General features: G+C 41.2%; 1 protein-coding gene across 4 annotated transcripts in view; it reads right to left on the reverse strand.

The window, feature by feature from the left end:
• The window catches only part of dnajc16 (DnaJ (Hsp40) homolog, subfamily C, member 16), a 43,079-nt gene that overhangs the window by 15,204 nt on the left and 7,219 nt on the right, over nucleotides 1-20,656 (reverse strand). For 3 of the 4 annotated variants that reach the window (XM_080214890.1, XM_080214889.1, XM_080214892.1), the window contains exons 4-13: nucleotides 19,772-19,838; nucleotides 16,266-16,599; nucleotides 14,570-14,754; nucleotides 11,216-11,320; nucleotides 9,675-9,833; nucleotides 8,989-9,119; nucleotides 8,056-8,239; nucleotides 6,216-6,404; nucleotides 4,033-4,109; nucleotides 1,727-1,807 (exon numbers count right to left, since the gene is read on the reverse strand). In XM_080214890.1, the coding sequence (XP_080071016.1) occupies nucleotides 1,727-1,807; nucleotides 4,033-4,109; nucleotides 6,216-6,404; nucleotides 8,056-8,239; nucleotides 8,989-9,119; nucleotides 9,675-9,833; nucleotides 11,216-11,320; nucleotides 14,570-14,754; nucleotides 16,266-16,599; nucleotides 19,772-19,838 (1,512 nt within the window). The remainder of the gene's footprint in view (nucleotides 1-1,726; nucleotides 1,808-4,032; nucleotides 4,110-6,215; nucleotides 6,405-8,055; nucleotides 8,240-8,988; nucleotides 9,120-9,674; nucleotides 9,834-11,215; nucleotides 11,321-14,569; nucleotides 14,755-16,265; nucleotides 16,600-19,771; nucleotides 19,839-20,656) is intronic. The other variant, XM_080214891.1, reaches the window with a different exon arrangement.

The following is a 20,656-nucleotide window of genomic DNA, read 5'->3' on the forward strand; positions in this document are numbered from 1 at the left end:
AAGACGGTAGAACAGAACGGGTGGTCCAGATGCAGGAAGGATCCTTCTGGAGGCACCAGGCAGCTCAAATTCTTTTCTCGCTATGCATTAGTCTGGTGCATCAAATTTTGGTCAGAAGTTTTCTTGTGTGAAATTCAGCCCTTCTTTGACTCTGTTTGGCGCCGTTGAGGAATGCAAAGTAGAACCAACTGTGTATCATAAGATAGTTCCCTGCACCTCATCAAAAGCCGACGGTTACCTTTGTAAAGGCTTTGTCTACTATGATTCTCACAGAATTTTGACCCTTGCTTTCTATGGGTGTGGGGGGACAAATTTTGAAGTGTCATGCACAAAAATACAAATAGAAGTCAAGAGGGAAGAAAACTGGTTCTGTGGTAAGGAAGATATCCTATATTTAATTTTTTTTTTACAGTAGGTATCTTCCTCTCATTAAAATGAAGTTAGGGACCTGGAACATTAGGACTCACAAGGACAATCCCAACGACAGACTGGAATGTCACACCGCCATCATAGCTAGGGACCTCAGGAGTCTTAGCACTGACACTGCTACCTAAAACTAGACCAAGCCATTCGAGCATCACCTGCTCTGCAAGTGGCTACATTTGCTGACCACACACTGGACTTATCAGCCAAGTCAGTCATACAGTGCAGAAAAGGCTCTTCAGCCCAGGGAGTCTGCACTGACAATAACTAGGCAGAAGAGGAAGGCAGCAGCTGCTTTCCTGGTTTAGGGGTGAAAAAGCAGCCAATTAGTTACGAGAACAAGGCCAAATTGGGAAATCAGACCTCTACACAATAGAAAGCTGCAGGGCACCAATGTGTGTCAGTTGTTGCCAACCTGGAGTCAGACATAGCATATTGATAAATAAAATCTCCCTTGACTGCTTGGGGAGTGAGGGATCTACATTGAGTAGCCTCCCAGCTTACCCTGATTCTGAAAACCCTCCACTCCAGCCCAACTCTGCAGCTGACTTGTGGGCTCCTTCAAAAATGTAACGCCATAAACAAGGCCCCCAAATTTCCCCCAGTCTCACCTTTCTCCAAAAGCAGAATCACATTCCTGTTGCTTCTCTGCTTTTCACCAATCCCTGCAACTCCCACCACTGTGCTGTGCTTCTTCCAGGCATCTGCTCTGCCCAATTCCTCCCTGTCCTGAGCTCTACTCCCTCATTACACCGAACACAGAGAACAGATATGAACAGATCAGGTCTCTTATCACCAGCTATCAAAGAATGATAGAATCCTTACAATGCAGAAGGAGGCCATTTGGTTCCTCGAGTCTGTACCGACAATAATCCCACCCAGGCCCTATGCCCATAATGCTACGTATTTACCTTGCTAGTCCCCCTGACACTAAGGGGCAATCTTTGGAGTGTGGGAGGAAACCCACGCAGGCACAGAGAAAACGTGCAAACTCCACACAAGCACCCAGGGCCAGATCCAACCTGGGTCCCCAGCGCTATGATACAGCAGTGCTAATCACTGTATCACCACACCACCCACTTGGATGTTAATCCACCACACACTTTACATCTACTTTTGCATGAGGTTCTCCCATTCCAAAAAAAAACACACAGCAGGTCCATCAATATCACAAAGAGAAAAGACAGGTTCATAATTTGGGCAGAAACTCTTCCTCAGAGCACAAAACTACTATTTTATTTTTCAAATTCTAATGCAACTGTTTTATTTGTAAATTTAGGATGTAAAATTTCATGTTTCTTACCCAAAGGCTTGAATAATGAATGCTCCAAACAGAATGAAAACCACTGAGAAAAGCAGAGAAATCAAAGGCATCATTTCCCTCCTGAGACAGAAAAAAGTGAGCAAAGATCAATCATTTGCTGGTTAATAAAACAAGAAACATGTATTAACAGTGGGAATGCACTGACTGGCTAATGCACAGGAATTTTAACATAATCACCGAGCAATAAAGGACAGTTACGAGAATCTAAATGCACAACATTCAGCTCATAATGAACCAGGTCGTCTGGGTGTGACAGCAGTGAATGTTCTCAGCAAGAGGAAGCAATTTTTTTTTAACAAGCCAAAGAAACACCAAACTTAAACCATTACATTTGATAATAGCAGCACAACTTCATTACACAACATCAGGGCAATTTCAGCACCGGACAACAGCACTGATCCCAGCAGGGAAATCCCAGCATAGAATTTGCAGGGAACAGGAGCCAAGCAGCAGTTAATGCCAGCCAAGAATAACAGGGCAACTCCAATATGAAGCAACCCCAGCAGTACTACTCTCAGCATTAAATAGCAAAAACAACATTAAACATGTTGACAAAAATACTGTTTCTGCAAAGTATACTGCAGCACTTTAAACTCATTTTCCTCCTTTAAAATGAAGCCACTTACTTGTTTTTAAAATTTGTTTATTAGCCACAACTAAGGCTTACATTAACACTGCAATGAAGTTACTGTGAAACTCCCCTCTTCACTGCACTCTGGCACCTGTTCAGATACACAGAGAGAATTTAGCATGCCCAAAGCACCTAACCAGCAGATCTTTCGAATTGTGGGAGGAAACCGGACCACCTGGAGGAAACTCACGTAGACACAGGAAGAACATGCAGACTCTGCACAGACAGTAGCGCAAGCCAGGAATCAAATGCGGGTCCTTGGCGCTGTGAGGCAGCAGTGCTAACCACTGTGCTATCGTTCAGTTAAGACTGATTAAGACTGGACAGTGAATTTGAAAAGAATGTAATGGAAGCGGTTGATTAGGAAATGGAGGTTAGATTAAGCTTATATTTTAAAGCTGAAGAGAACAAATATAGGAATGAATGATAAACGACTGGGAATCAGGTTGCTTCTCAAGAAGATCCACAAGTTATGTCAACTTCCATTAAGGATACAATGGAGTGACTAGGTGAGATACAGGGTCACAGGTTGTTAAGATGGCTTTGGGAAAATCAGCTGTGCTCCTTTTGAAGATTTTGACTCTTGGCTATGATCGAGTCTGCAGGCTCTGGGTGCCTGACTTGCAATTATTCACGTTTAAACCTCAACAGTGAGCATTAACAGATTGCTCACAACCAGTCTCCTCTTTCATAAGAACAAAGCAACTAGGCGCAGGAGGCAGCCACCTGGCCCCTCAAGCTGGCTCCACCATTCAATAAGATCATGGCTGACCTTCTTGTGGACTCAGCTCCACTTACCCACCTGCTCACCATAACCCCCAATTCCTTTACTGTTCAAAACTTTATCTATCCTTGCTTTAAAAATATTCAATGAGGTAGCCACTACTGCTTCACTGGGCAGGGAATTTCAGATTCACAACCCTTTGGTTGAAAAAGTTCCTTTCAGACTCTGATTAGCAACAACCTATATTTACACAGCATCATTAATGTATTAAAAGCACCAAGCTACTTCACAGGAGAGTTATGAAACAAAATTTGACACTGAAATATGTAAAGAAATCTTAAGGTGGAGGACCAAGAACTTGCTCAAAGAGCATTTTGAGGAGAGTCTTAAGGGAAGAGAGAAAGATAGAGGAGTTTAGGGAGGAAATTCCAGAACTTGGGGGCCCTGACAGCTAAAGGTACATCCATTAACTGTAAAGCAATCAACATCAGGGGTGCTCAAGGAGGTCATGAAGCCAGAGGGATGAGGTGTCAGAGGGCTGTGAAATAAGGGTAAGAATTTTAACATCAAGTGTTACCAGACTGGGAGCCAATGCAAATCAGTGATCATAGGGGTGAAAAATTTACAGAATTTGGTGCAATTTAAGATACAGGAAACAGAATTTTTGATAACATCCAAGTTTATAAAGGGAAGAATGTGGGAGACCAGCCAGGACTGTGTCGGAATAGTAAATTCCAGAGGTAATAAAGGCTCTAAAAGATTTGCTGTGCACTGTCAGCATTTAGATTTCTAGAGTTTGGATTTTATCTCTACAATAACTTTCGCACAGCTCCCTATCATCTACTTAATTTCTGACAACTTGTGTCTCTAGGCATCAGTGTGTAAAACAAGCGACGTTATTGATGACTGGCACTGACTCCAGATACATACCAGTTCTGAGAGAACCCTGATTCCCAGACTTGAGATGCATAATCTGTCATGGCATGCAGCCAGCGAAGGAGGAACATCTGCAGAGAGAACATTGGGTTCAAATTTTATACAACAAATTTGCAGCATGCATTAAAACTACAATTTCTGGATGCACACGCACGTAAAGGTCATGCTGATGATACAACAGTAGCTTATGTTTGGAGCTTTATCAGAGCTGAACATGTAAACTCCAGTAGATGAATTAGTGTAGACAGTGTGCTAAATGAATGCCATTTACTGATGAATCAAATTGAAACAAAAATGTCTTGAGCTGAACCTCACATGTAAATTTACCGTTATTCAGATTTTCAAACAGAACAATATACTCATATATGTTTAGACGGTGTTTGCTGTTGTACCTTTTACTAGTCTTAAAACCTGTATCATAAGGGTGGTAGTGGTTAAATGAGATAAAAAATCTTTAGAAAGTATATAGCAGGATAAACCTGAACTTACACTGAATTTATAATATATTTGGTGGAACACTGTATTCATTTAAGAACAATTTTGAGGACTTTTACTTCTTTTGACTGGTTTCTATTTATAGGATAGCAAACATTAAAATTTCAAAGTTATCCAGTAGTTTCTTGCATCTAACATTCTTGTTGCACAATTTTAAATCTTACAGTCCAACATTGGGAAACAGTGAAGGACCTGTATAATGTACCTGAAAATGAGGAGAAACAAAGCTAAGGACAGCTGCTTATCTATTCTCTGTTGAGCTTAATGCAAACATCATCTGTTTATATAAATGATCTGTTATGTAGTGATATGATGAAAGTCGCATCATCACATTTTCCTGAAGGATTCGGAGAATTGAGCATCTCTCCAAGGACGGTGCTTGCTACGTTATAGTTGCCTGGAAGTCTCCTGAATGAACAATCAATCAATTTCCTGGACACTGCAGCTGATAACCTGGGAGGAAAGGGTTCCTGTTCTTTATTAAATGCCACTGATAGCCCAAACTTGGGGTGTTATAAAATCTAGTGAATGTTTATGTGACTGCACTTTCAAAAGGTGAGTTGAAGCAATTCCTCTAACCCATTTGGACCTAGTTCTATAAACTCCATGCATATTCTATACATTTTGTTATGCTGCATCTGTTTATTATCCGAAATCTCATCATTTTAAAATCCACTGGATCCTTAATGAAGGGTTCACCAAAGAGATTTTTTTTTAGATTTGATGGCATCAAGGGGTATGGGGAGAAAGCAGGAACATGGCATTGAGATTGAGGATCAGCCATGATCATATTGAATGGTGGAACAGGCTTGAAGGGCCCCTACTCCTGCTCCTAGTTTCTATGTTAAGGATAACTATAGCTTCTTTCAGTTTATTACTGTCTTTCACTGTCTCCTGCAGACAGTGGTCAGATCAACTTTAAAACTGACAGATTTTGCTAAAGTGGATCTTCCTGCTCACTTCTATTTTACCTCCATCTTCATTTCTGACACTGGTCTAACTATGACCAGTAAATGCACCACCCCAGCAGCAGCAGCAGCAGCAGCAGCATGTTCCTCCCATATTTGAAACGCACCACCCAATACCCCAGTCCTCAAGCTGCATTTAAATGTTCAGCTGCCTGTTTTGTGATAACGCTGTGATGGAATGGACTGACAGCATCACAAATAAGCGGTGTCTGGGAAGCAGCCAATTTGTGAAAAGCAATCTGTTCATTCTACTTCTTTGGACCAGAAATTGCTGTCACTCTCCTTATGACATGTAGTGTAAGTCTGAGAGATCAGTAATCAGCCATTGAAATGGATTCATTAAAATTGCAAAACATCGTATCTGTCAACTGGCAGAAGTTCCAGCAATAGTTCCAACCACTGCTGGCAATCCTGGCTACAGTTCAGTTACCCAATCGTTCGGGAACCTTAATCCTCATCAATTTTACCTGGCAGTAAAAGCTGGCTCAGTACTTCCACATTGCATCATCAATTTTTGATTTGGGTCAGCGATATTAGGCAGGATATTCCAGTGCTGCCCGCACTGGGACTGGAAATTCTCGCCAAAGATAAACAAAGCTTTCAACTGTCTGTCCTGTCCATTGTCTCCACAGTGCGTTCCAACAATTTATCAGGATTACAAATGTAACACAGACAAACTCAATTATTTGTGTGGGTAATAATAAAAATACTTACTGGTGCAAATTCATCATTTAGCTCAGGTAATACAACATCCTGCGAAAGGAGCCTGTGGTCTCCCATTCCTGTTAACTGATCCAGTTCATTAAATAGTTGCATTTTGTCTTCCTCATTCCCATTCCATCCATTTACGAGTAGTTTATAGAATACTTTCCCTGGACTGCTGCTTTGCTGTAGAATCACAACCTATTCAATAGATTTTTTTGGAAAAAAGAAATAGTCATTAAAAATGATTTCTGTAAAAAGTGAAAGGACAACGCATGGAGGGCAATGAAATAAAAGTATAGGATACTGAAGAAGAAAAGAGATACTCTTTCATCATTTTCAGAGCAAGCAGCTCTGTGACTAATTTAAGACAAAGGGACTAAAGATCTCTTTCCTGTTCCTGAATGTCTTCTTTCATTTAATTCAGTTGTGATGAGTTCTGCCAAGTAGACATAACTAGTAAACTCTATATTGGGCTAGGATTTTTAACAGGAGCAGTAACATGACTACGAAACTTGCATTTAGTTAAGAAGTCACGCTTAGAAAGTTCAGAAACCACAGAATTAAATCCTGATACTTGAAAGGAAGAAACGGACTTGAAAATTGGAAAGACTTCAATACTGGTCCAGGGGATCATTTAACACAAGAAATAAGTGGCTAAGTAGCTTCTCACATGGGAATTATTTGAACAGCTCTGTTGAATGATTCCACTGATTGGAGTATTACATTAGAACATTACAACAGTGTTTACATTTCAAACGTACTTGCTGGCTGGGATGCACTTTGGGACATCATAAGGATGTGAGAAGTGCTATTAAAATAAAAGGAAAGTTAATTTATTAGTTACAAATAAGGCTTACATTAACATTACAACGAAGTTACTGTGAAATTTCCCTAGTGGCCACACTCTGGTACCTGTTCGGGTCAATGCACCCAACCAGCACGTCTTTCAGACCAAGGGAGGAAATGGGAGCACTCGGAGGAAATCCATGCAGATACGGGGAGAATGTGACCAAGCTGGGAATTAAACCTGGATCTCTGGTGCTGTGAGGCAGCAGTGCTAACCACTGTGCTGCCATGCCGCCTATACAAGTTCTTTTACTTTTGGGCTGGGCTAAAAAGGGTTTCTGGTTTAGTTTTGGAGTTTGCACAATAGGATCGGAGATCCTACAGATGCCTAAGAAAAACCTCAAGAGGTGGGCTCACTGTAGAATAAGCTGAGAGGTTTGAATGACCTCTGTTGGTTCTCTGGGGTACACTCATTTCTATCATTTCAAGCTCATCTGTTCCAACCAACAAACAAGCTTCACCTTCACCAGTGAAAGGTTCAAGTCCACTTTCGGCAAACATTAAAAAATACATTTTGGCAAAATATCAGGTGTCCAGACATAAAATAAAAGATCACTTCTACTTGAAGTGGATTTATGTGTAAATATTTACTTAACAACGCATTCTCCATCAAAATAACGTGATAGGTGATGCACCGGACAACAGACTTAAAAACATAAGGCTATTGACTGATGGGCACATACAGCTAAAAATTATTACTCCTGATTAACATTTCTGTGACAGTCTGTCATTCATATTTTTCAATGTATTTTGAACAAATCACATCTCTGTGCTGACAGAGAAATCCCAAATGAATTAATTGTGCTCATCTGCCACATTACTATGAACTATTTTTCACTTATAATCAAATATAAAATGTGATTTTGGACAGTTAATTTTATGCTTGTAGTTACATACACTGTAAAGACTAGTGGCCCACATAAATGGAAATGACAAACATGGACACATGTACTATGCAGCAATTCAGCTTGAAAGTGGACTCAATAAAGGTTGTTCTACTCACATATGGTGTAGGACTGTTTCTCAGTGCTGGTGGAAGCAAGACATTAACAAATGCTGGTTGACGTTCTGGATAGACATAAACAAATCTCAGAGACACTTTAGTATTCACCGAGGCAAAGGAAACAAAGGAGCGATATGCAGCCTGTAACGCATCTTTCTCTCGAAGGATTAGCAGAACACAATATCTGCAGAAATATGTAAGTGAAATCAATCACCCATTAAATTGGGCCAGAATCACCAAGTGAAAATTTAACTGACGTGAGATGAGATAAATAAACTAAGTACACAAAATTAATACACTCTAAAATTTTAACAGATGTGGCCCATCAAACAGTCATTCATTTGTCATCCGGGCGTTGCCATCAGCAACGTTGCTTTTGGGGAAGATCTCAAAATAGATACAATAGATGAGACCAAATAAGCAGAGTGGGAGCCCCAAGGACTAGAGGATATTTGATGCCAGATGCCCTTAGAATCAACATGAACAAATGCCATGTTAGAACATTCTTTTCCATTAAAGTGAGGAGGATGAACCTATTACTTCTTGAATAAACCCACAATACCTGTGCCAATGCAGAACAGAAGTTTACAATGCTGATGATACTGATTTACTTGCAGTGTCCCAGTATACCCAACAGCACCTGGGACGCCACCTCAAGCTACTGAATCGGTCCCCAGCCCTTCCAGGAACCAGGAGATCGACTGGAAAATCTTAGGCAGCCTCCATTAACAGGAATTAATACGCCCTTAATTGGTTAGGCTACTAAACCTGCCAACAAGAAAATGGTTTGGATATGAGATGGAACCAGAGAACCAGCATAAAGGTCAGCACTGCAATTCTTAGCACCTCTTAACAGTCGGATCCAACTATCATCAGGCAAATTTATGCCAATATCTGAAGAAAACACACACATAATTGCTGCTAGTCAGTTACCTTTTCTGTTGACGGTACTGTTTCAGAGGGCACAAGTTCTCAAAAAGTTTCTGGTTTGTAAGACGAGGAACCAATAGGAATTTGTTATTAGAAATAAATTCATCTATTGCTTGTTTCTTTAATCCTTTGGTCTGTAAGAAATTATTCAAAACCATGAATTATTTTCCCAGCACCAAGAACACAACAGTATCTAGTTTCTTTTTTTAAATAATTCCTCCCTCATTACCCTTTCTGCCCAGTCTTTGTTGAAGGCACAGATTCTTGCTGAGCTACTTTCATAATCTTTCTCTGCTATCGATTCTCTGCAATATATCAAATTCTCTGCATTTTTCTTCTGTAAGCTTAGACAATGATAGTAAATGTCAATATTCGCTCAACCATAGAAAAAGGAACATCAACAGTTCATATACAAAGGCTGGCCACGTGCAAAATACCAGAGTAAGTCAAGACCAATGGGGCTATATTCAGTGAGTGTCAGCATTTCAGAGGAGGAAAAGGAAAATGGTGAAAATAAGTTAGGAATTCTCTTTTTTGGCAAAAACGCATTTGTTGGATGTAGCAGTGAAAACAAAAGATAATTCTTCATAAACTAATGTTGAGGAAAAGTTTGGGGCTATTCTTGGGTGCCATCCTCTGTTTATATAATTGAATAAAAATACTCAGAAAAAAAATGATACAGTCCATACCTGAATGATATCAGCTGCTTTGTCTACATTCTCCTTAAAAATCATTATAGTCGACGTGTAACCACTTATACTGTAGTGAGCCAGGATATCCTCAGTCATCTCTGTCCCAGTCTCCACAAAACCAAACTTAACATAATCTTTGAACTGGAAGGCAATCAGCTTTGGGAAGAAAAGTGTACATCAGTCAGAATAGCAACATAATTATTTTCCACCATCCCTGTGTGCATTAATCCAGTAAGAAGTCTCACAACACCAAGTTAGAGTCCAACCAATTTATTTGATAGTAATCTCACAAGCTTTCGGGAACGGTGTTCCTTCATCAGGTGTGTGGACACCATTCCCAAAAGCTTGTGAGATTACTATCAAATAAATTGGTTGGGCTCTAACCTGGTGTTGTGAGACTTCTTACTGTGTTTACCCCAGTCCAGCGCCAGTATCTCTACATCATGCATTAATCCAATCAGTGAATTGCACTTAAAAATTATGGTAGCTATTCGCACTATATTCCTTCAACTGCACAAGACATTGAAGATGACACTGAATGTCCCACATACGAAAAGAGGGGAATTAAAGATCCAGCAGATCCGTAACTGCTCTATAATTATAATAACTTGTATTTAAATATGAAAAGCTCTATAACATAACCACTTTCAAGAGAAACATCTCAGACCAATTTAGAGAAGAGAGCTTTAAAACTAAAATATTCCATATTTTAAATTAATTGAAATGTGCTTTAGGGATTAAATGAAAGACTTCCAGTGCCTGAAGTTAAGTTGCTAAACTTTTACATGGTTCATTAACAATGGTCATCATTTAAATGTGAGTGAGATTTTTCCAATTATGTTTACTAAAGTAGTTCTGATAATATTACTGCAACAAGATTCTGCTGCCCTCAACAACACCATCGCCTCTGTAAAGAGTGGAAGAACAATTCATAGAGTGGAGATGTTTTGAGTTTAAAAATCAAAAGAAAATCTGTTCTGACTGGTGGATGTAGAAGGACTAAATAACAGATTTAGGATTTTGAGTAAGACATAAAGGAGGAATTTGTGGAGGAGCTTTTTAATGCAATGAGTACTAATGATCAGAATTTTATTGCCTATGAGGGGCAGTACAGTGGCACAGTAGTTGGCGCTGCTGCCTCACAGCATCAGGGACCAGAGTTTGATTCCTGCCTTGGGTGACTGTGAGTGGAATTTGCACATTCTCCCCATGTCTGCGTGGGTTTTCTCCAGGTGCTCCGGTTTTCTCCCACTGTCCAGGAGGATGTGTATGTTAGGTGAATTAGCTATAGTAAATACACGGGGTTAGGGTTGGGCCTAGGCAAGATGCTCTTTCAGAGAGTCGGTGCAGACTCGATGGGCTGAATGGCCTCATTCTGTGTCATAATGACTCTATATTTTGAAGATGACAGAAAGACTACCAAAAAAAAGAAATTCACAGATTCAGGTGAACTCTTGAAAGCAATGAAAGCAATGCATAACTGCACCATTTCATCATTATACATGGCAATTCACAACAAATGGTTTAAAATGCATTACCTTGTACAATAGTGGCACTGCATACTTAGGGTGAAATATTAATGCACGAGGCTCGTTGTCTTGTTCAAATGCAGACAAGAAATGAATATAATTCTTGTTGGTTACCTAAAAACATAATACAATTATCTTGTTACATTTTTAAATCTCAGGAGAATGTAGCTCATTTTTCCATTACCTTGTTGTTGCAATCCAGTTTGAAGATTTGACTGCATCATCTATACTGAAAATCCAAACCTTTAGCTGAGTAGTATCACTCTTGCCTCAAGAGTCAGACAGTTGTGAGTTCAAGTCCCATTCCAGAAACCCGAGTACATTATGTATGAAAAAGGGGCAATACCCAGGCATTCCTAAAACAAGGTGTCAACTTGTTGAAGCTACAACACAAGACTACTTGCATGCCCAACAGCATAAGCAGCAAGTGATACACAGAGCTAAGTGATCCCACAACCAACAGATCAGATCTGAACTCTGCAGTCCTACCACATCCATTCGTGAATGGTGATGGATAAACAACTCATTGGAGGAGGCGGCTCCCTCAATGATGGGTGAGCCCAGCACATCATTGCAAAAGATGAGGCTGAACCACTTGCAACAATCTTCAATCTAGTCAAACTGTCCCTGTATAGCTACAACACTAGCGTCTAACTAGTATTGTGGAAAAAGTTGGCCAGATATATTCTGTACACAAAAAAAGTAGGAGAAACCAACCCAGCCCATTACCACTCCATCAGTCTATGTACGATCATCAGTAAAGTGATGGAAGGGGTCACTGACAGTGCTATCAAGCAGCACTTGCTTAAAAGTAATCTGCTGATGGATGCTCAGTTTGGATTGTGTTAGTCATTCAGCTCCTGACGTTATTACAACCTTGGTTCAAACATGGTCAAAAAGACTGAATGCCAGAGGTGAGGTGAGAGTAACTGCCCTTGACATCAAAGCAGCGCTTGACCGAATATGGTATCAAGGAGCCCGAGCAAAAATGGAGCCAATGGGAATGAAAGGGAAAAACTCTCCACTGGTTGGAGAATGCCTAGCATTAAGGGAGATATTGTAGTTGTTGGAGTCAATCATCTCAGCTCAGGATATCACTGCAGAAGTTCCTCAGCAAGGTGTCCTCAGCTCAAACATCTTCAGCTGCCTCATGGTGATAGGAAGGTCATCGATAAGGTCAGAAGTGGGGATGTTAGCTGATGATTGCACAATGTTCAGGTACTGAAGCAGTCCATGTCCAAATAAAGCAAGACCCAGGCAATATATGGACAGGCTGACAAGTGGCAAGTAACAATCGCACCATACAAGCACCAGGCAATGAACATTGCCCACAAGAGAGTATCTAACATTGTCCACTTACATTCAGTGGCATGACCATCACTGGAATCTCTAATATTAACATCCTGGGGTTTACCAATGACCAGAACCTGAACTGGACTAGCCATATAAATACAGTGGCTACAAGAGCAGGTCAAAGGCTAGGAATCCTGCTTCGAGTAATTCAGCTCCTGACTCCCCAGAGCCTGTCCACTATCTGCAAGGCTCAAGTCAGAAATCAAGACATATGCCTAAATGAATACAACTCAAACAACCCTCACAAAACCTGACACCATTCAGGACAAAGCAGCCCATTTGATCAGTACCCTTGCCACAAACATTCACTCCCTCCACCACCAAACCTCAGTGGCAGCAGCGTATACCATCTATAAGATGGGCTGCAGGAACTTGGCAAGGCTTCTTGTACAGCACCTTCCAAACTTACAACCACTACTATCTAGAAGGACAAGGGCAGCTGACACATGGGAACACCATCACTGGGAAGTTCCCCTTCCAGCCACTCACCATCCTGACTGGGAAGGATATCGCTGTTCTTTCCCTGTTGCTGGGTCAAATTCCTAGAATGCCCTCCCTAACTGTGCAAGGGTGTACCTACATCACATGGACTGCATCGGTAGAAAGCAGCAGCTCACCACCACCTTTTTAAGAGAATTAATGATGAGGCAATAAATGCTGACCTAGACAGCGATACCCACATCCAACAAATGAATTAAAAACACAGGCTGACTTCTGCATAACACTACAAGAGGGGTGATGGCCCAGTGGTATTATCAGTAGACTATTAAGCTAGAAACTCAGTGAATGTTGGGGACCCGTGTTCAAATGCTGCCACAGCAGATGTTGGAATTTGAATTCAAAGAAAAAAATTCTTGAATAAAGAATCTACTAATTGTCGATTGTCAGAAAAACCCATCTGGTTCACTAATGTCCTTGAGGATAGGAAATCTGCCATCCTTACCTGGTCTGGCCTACATATGACTCCAGAGTCACAGCAATATGGTTGACTCTCAACTGCCCTCGGGCAACTAGGAATGGGCAATAAATGCTTGCCAGCCAGCAACGCCATTCCTGTGAATCTCTTATGGATAAGATATTAAACCAAGTCAAATCTATCTCTCAAGTAGACAAAGTTCCAATGGTACTATTTGAAGAAAAGCAGGGGAATTCTCCTAGTGTCCTAGTCAATATTTATTCCTCAAACAATACAGCTTAAACACATGACCTACTCAATAATTTGTTCTTGTATATGGGACCTTGTTGTGCCAGGTTTCCTACGAGAGGCTATAATACATTGGTTGAATGGCACTTTGTGAAATCCGGAGGTTATGAAAGATGTCGTACAAGTAAGAATTTGCCGTTCATTCTTCCTTTCAAACACCGTGCAAAGCTAACCCAAATAATCTTGCCATCAACATCAATTGTACCTTCAATCGGCTTCATATCAGAGTGTAAACTTTTTATTAAGAGATTTATGTATCTGTTGGAGAATGAACGGTCACATTTACATCGCTGAGTTCTAATGACCTTTTAACAATTTGTCAGAATTTCTCAATTGTTTCAATCCATTCTGTAACATGCAGCCAGCTAACCAATATTTTAATTTATTTAGATAGGGTTTTATGACTCTCAGATCATTCCTCCATTTCTAAAACGTTATTTTGGTCTTTTTCCCATGACATCTTTTCTGAAATTATCACAACGGCTCATCACTGTGTATCCTTTTCAGTACTAAGTAGGAAGTGACTATGTAATTCAACCTAAGAGTGTACTAACTATAGGATGACAAGACCGGAAAACTTTGGCATCGAATGACCTTCTTGTGCCACAGATTTAAAATATTCCACATACACTTTGCTAAAGCATAATACCACACCAGACATTAACTCAAGTCAAGTCAAGGCAAGGCACATGTATCATAATAATTACTGCCCTGAAATTTTTAACATTTCAATACAAGTTTATATTAATGAACCACAAGAAAAATCAGTGAGCCCTCATCCAGGCTGTGATTATTTGATTACACACCTGCTCCAAAAGGTTGCTTGGCAGAAGGTTTTCCACAAACTGTCTCAGATTTTCTCGAACCACAGTGGTTTTAAAGAATGTTACTCTTCCATTGATGACTCCAACAATTGCCGGATGCTGATACACCCCGAGGTGATTTAACAGACGACGCTCATACCCTGAATCTATGACTCCAATCCCAAGGCCTAAAAGGAAATTCAACATTTATTTTTTCTATGTCACTCCATGAATACTGCCATGCTTTATTAGTTTGCATTTTATTTCCCCACATCTCGATCCCTCTAATTTTCTCTTTTCCCTCTGGGAAGCAGCGATTATGACTGGGAGACCATTCCACAGGCTCTGGCTGTCCTTTCACAGTTACCCAAGTAGCCGTTCTTCACTTGATCCTGCACAGAGAGAACAAACAAAAGTAGCGCTGGAGCGAGGTGACTTCTTGCAAGCTGTCCCCACCCAGCATACCCTCTTAATTTTATCTTTTACTTCCGTTCTATGCTTCTAAAAGCTGAACTCACTACATTCTGCACCCTCTCCTTTCTTTCTTCCCTACATAGTCATGAACAGTATGTTTTGCTTGTACCAGTGGCAGCACGGTGGCAAGCACTGCTGCCTCACAGCGCCAGGGACCAGAGTTGGTTTCCTGGCGTGGTCATCATCTGTGTACACATTCTTCCCGTGGGTTTCCTCCAGGTACTCCGATTTCCTCTCTCAGTCCAAAGATGTGTGGGTTAGGTGGATTGGCCATGCAAAATTGCCCCTTAACTTCAGGGGGATTAGCAGGGTAAGTGGGTTACAGGGATAGGACCTGGGTGGGGTGTAGTCAGTGCAGACTTGATGGGCTGAGTGGCCTCCTTCTGCACTGTTGGATTCTACGATATAAGAAACAAAACGTTTCACTATATCTCAGTTTGTGACAATAATAAATCAAATCAAGTCATTTATATGAAGACATCAGAGTCGAGTTGGTTCTGCCTCTTCCAGTGGATGCACAAAGCCAATTCATAAGACCATAAGACGTAGAAGCAGAATTACATAAGAACATAATTAGGCCACTCGGCCCATCAAGTTTGCTCCACCATTCAATCATGGCTGATATTTCTCTCATCCCCATTCTCCTATCTTTTTCCATAATCCCTGATCCCCTTATTAATCAAGAACCTATCTCTGTCTTAAAGACAGTCAGTGACCTGGTCCCCACAGCCTTCTGCGGCAGAGTTTCACAGATTCACCACTCTCTGGCTGAAGAAATTCCTCTTCATCTCTGCTTTAAAGGGTCGTCCCTTTTGCCTGAGGTTGTGCCCTTTGGTTCTAGCTTTTCCAACTAATGGGAACATTCTCTCCACATCCACTCTATCCAGGCCTCACAGTATCCTGTAAGTTTCAATAAGATCCCCTCCTCATCCTTCTAAACTCCAACAAGTACAGACCCAGAGTCCTCAATCGTTCCTTATATGACAAGCGCTTCATTCCAGGGATTATTCAAACTCCTTTACAGCTCAGAGCCACAGAGGCCAACTGTGGCATCCAACTGACATCAGCTAACACAACAGAGACCAAAGATTGCACCCAAGCCTTTTCTGGTTTATTCATCAGAACTCTGCACCACATGTTGAGCCATCAAAATTGCTCCTTGACTTTGAAGAGTTTCCCCTATCAAATAAAAACTTTGTCATTGATTATTTTAAGGCTGACATACCCAGAGGTTCCAACTCCTGCACCAGCTCCTTCCAGATTGGCTCAATGTGAATGCAGCTGAAACACCAATCGGAAGTCACTTTGATGAGATACGGTTTCTTGTAACTATTTGGCACAACCTCAGTCATGTACTGCGAGAAATGCAGTAAGTACTTATCGTCGAATGAGTCACGGGCAGAATTAAATTGGAATTGAAAAAAGGAGTCATCGAAGAAGAAGCTGTCATATTTGTGGAAACCCCGGAAGTGGTGCTGCGCATGTTGGAGATTCCCTGGCTGTCCATCAGCATTTCCGTACTTATCAAAATTCGACCTCCTCTCCTCATTTGAAAGAATCTAAAGCAAGAAAAAAAGAGTTCATCAGTTGGCACAGTGAGCAAGGCTTTCACTCTAACTTCGTGCGATGCGTAATAATGACACCCACAATACAGACTGGGAGCTACTTGTGCCCATCATCTTTCCACTGTGACACAGTGTCTGGCACATGGGTTCGATTCCCAGCTTGGGTCACCATCTGTGTGGAGTCTGCACATTCTCATCGTGTCTCTGTGGGTTTCCTCCAGATGCTCTGGTTTCCCCTCACAATCCGAAAGGCGTGCTGGTTAGGTGCATTAGCCATGCTAAATTCTACCTCAGTGTACCCGAATAGGCGCTGGAGTATGGTAACTAATGGATTTTTAGAGTAACTTCATTGTAGTGTTAATATAAGCCTACTTGTAACACTAATAAGTAATCTAAACAAAAAGTTTTTTTTGTGCAGCTGAATTCATAAGTTCTAGGAAGTTGTATAAAGATTGCAATGTAAAAGAAAATACAAAAGTAAAAAGATATATATTGATGATTTGGCTAAGATGCACAGCATATCATTTCAAACTTTATAAATGACTAGAAACTCAGAAATGTGGTAAACAATGAAGAGGATGGCAACAGACTTCAGGAGGGCAGAGTTGAAACAGGCAGTAGCTTGGCAGATGAAATTTAGTCTACAAAAGTGTGAAGGGATACATTTTGTTCGGACGAATGAGAAAAGGCAATACAGTTATATAGCGGGTGCAGGAAGAGAGGAGGGGAGTGTACACAAATCCTTGAAGGCATAGGACAAATTTAGAAGATGGTTAAAAGGCCATATGGAATTCATGCCTCTATTGATAGCGGTCTAAAATACAAAACCAAGCAAATTATGTTAAACTGCTATAAAACACTAGCTAGACTCAGTTGGGTGGCACACTTCACGAAGGATATCAAATTCTTAGAGGATTCAACCATTGCTAGATCAAAATCCTTGAACAACTTCCACCTAGGTCAAGGGCAGCTGACACATGAGGAAAAGTTAACTTAATTGTGTGAGAGTTGTTTCTTTAATTTGTAAGTGTTTTAATAAAATTAAGTTTGAACCACAGTCCTTTGTTTGTCTCAAAGTAAGAGCACGTGGGTAAACACACTTATGAATAATAAACTGGTTGAAGTGTCTGGCTTTAATATTTCACAGGCAGCAAAATATATCAGCGCTCCTTCACTGTCGCTGGGTCAAAATCCTGAAACTCCTCACTAGCAGCAGAGAGTGTATCTACACCACATGGACTGCTGTGATAATTAGGGCAATTAAGAATGGGCAATAAACACTGGCCTTGATGCCCCATGAATTAATAAAAAATAATTCAGGAAATTTGATGCAGATGTTCAATGTCATCGACATTAAGAAAGAGAAACTGTTTCCAGTGATAGAAGCATCAGTAATCATGAGACACTGATCTGAAGGTAAACTATTAGATATGAGATGAGGACTTCTTTTATACATACAAAGTGAATTATGTGCTAGAGGCAGATTCAACAACAAATTACAAAAAGAAATTTGATAAATACTTGAAGGGAAAAATGAAAGGCCAAAGGAAAACAAAACGGCAAGGTAGGATGAGTTAGGCAACTCTAAACTAAAAGATCTGGCAAAGGTACAATGGCCTCCTGAGGTACGACTGTTTCTAGTGGAAGGATATTCCCAGTTCCACAGGGGTCAGGCTTGAAAGTGAGATCAGGAAGAACTTCACAGAAGTTGATGTTGAGTCAGCAGACCAATATGTTCCTACCTTCAGGCAATCTTCACAGATGAAGTGTTATCACCTGGAAAGATGGATACCAAACTGTAAAATTAATTCCCTATTTGTGGGCTGATTGTGCATACCACCACAGGCTCCCCCAGTCCCAACAAGACTGACAGGGGCCTGAAGACCGTTTGCTGGAGACTCGTCTACAGGGCTGCACAAGGCCTCCGACAATCACTCATTGCTGACAATCCACAGGAAGTGCTTCCCCTCCACAGGGGTGGTTTCACAACATGGCCAGGGTCTTTCAAAAAAAAAGTTATAACGCCTTCAGATGAATCAAGATTGACTGGTGTGTCCTCACGTTCCCAGTCCTACAGTGGTACCACCCAGCTCCAGCAGCTGGGCTGCCTCCTTCCAAGGCTGAAGGTCCTCTGATTGTGCCTATAGCCTCATAGTTCTTATGTCCTGGCCAATATTTATCCCTCAATTCAAAATCACAAAAACAGATTGCTGTTTATGTGAATGTGTTGTGTTCGCAAATTGCCTGCCATATTACTTACAATACAATGGTAACCATGCACAGTGGTTCACACCGCTGCCTCATTCTCCCTGTATCTGCATGGGATTCCACAGTGTGCTTCTGTTTCTCCCACAGTCCAAAGATATGCAGATTAGGTGGATTAGCCACAGTAAATTGCCCCTTAGTGTCCCAAGATGTGTAGGTTGGGGGATTAGTAGGATAAGTGCATGGGATAAGGGATGGGCCTGGGTAAAATACACTGTCGAAGAGTCGGTGCAGACCCAATGGGCCAAATGGCCTCGTTCTGCACTGTAGGGATTCTAATCTATTCTTCCAAAAAGTATTTTATTAGCTGTAGCCAGTAGTTTTGGGATGTCTAATAGTCCTAAAAGGAACTATATAAACATGAGAGTTCATTTTTGCATTCATAGAATGTGAAGCGCCATACCTGAAGTAGGTATTATCCTGATTTATTTGATCTCCACATGGACATAAACTAATACCAAATAGTATAGAATGTAGGAAAGTTCAAGGGTTGTAAATAGTGCTCAGTCCATTGAGTGGCTTTACAGACTATAAGAAAAACATCTATTGTAAATGGGTCTACGGTAGGAGCAGTATGAACTGTAACTTCTCCCCCAGAGAATAATGTATAACCGATCTGACCAGACAATATTTGTGATGGGTCACCTTGATCTTTTGTTAATAAATAACTCAAAGAACTGCTTTCTATGGAAAGACATTCTTGGTTCTACCTACATAAAAGGAACTATTACTTAATGTATATTCATTAAGGAAATATCTATGCAAAAATGGAGTAAAATAATTCAGGCTTCAGAAAATTCTGACAAAACTCAAACAAATAGCAATGGACTTCAGTCATTACACATTGTAGGAAATCTATGAGTAAATTATTGTATTATTTCTATCCAAAGATCTGAATTACCTCGTACGCTTTGCTAATCTGAATGAACCGATCTTCTGCCTTTGGATCCTTATTCTTGTCAGGATGCCTGAAAAATAAACGAACATTGTGCCCCCATTGGAGGAAATTGTAGCAGTCACATCTTATTCTGCCGCAAGATTCTTCCACCTCCCAACTACACAGAACTGACTTGTACATTTTAAAAAATAATTTTAATTTTGTTGTGTGCTTTTCTTTGCTGCTCTTCTCCCCTTCCCTTCTAAAGCCAGTGGGGGCAATTCTCCCATCCCACTGCACTACTTTTTTAGTGGACTTGGAGATTCTAGTGATGGCTGATTTGCTCTCGATGTCTGGGTCTCTACGTGCCAGCTCTGCGCTGCAAATCAGTATGGAGCTGCATAATGTATTCAGCTGCTCATTATAATGTAATTTAAATCCAATTAGCGGGCCCGAAACTGAAATCTCCAGGCCCACTTGCCTCTCCCCCCAACAGAAGTGGTTCACCCCACCGGGGTTTACCTTTACCATAACTCCCTACTTGCAGGGAACTGGTAGCCCAACCCCATGGAGTAAAATGAGGGTGTGTGCAAGTGAGATATATATCGGGTAGTGCCAAGGGATTGGGCCTAATGGGGGTGGGAACAGGGTGTCCTGCTGCCATTCTACATTCTGGGCTGAAGGACAGAGTGAGGGAGGACAGCTTGCTGGGGATCGGGTCAGGGCAGTCGATGGATCTGGGGGGGGGGGCTGGCTAACGATCAGGAGGCCAGCACTGCGGGACCACTGCACATGCGCCCATCTCAGCAAATTGGCAGTGGCCTGCTCAGCACAATGCTGCTGGCCTCTCCAGTGGAAATGGGCCCTGCCCACTGATTTTTGCACTGATTCATGCTAGTGCATTCTGCA

Source organism: Carcharhinus amblyrhynchos, chromosome 30, assembly GCF_965287045.1.
Source record: "Carcharhinus amblyrhynchos chromosome 30, sCarAmb.v2.hapA, whole genome shotgun sequence".
NCBI lineage: Eukaryota > Metazoa > Chordata > Chondrichthyes > Carcharhiniformes > Carcharhinidae > Carcharhinus > Carcharhinus amblyrhynchos.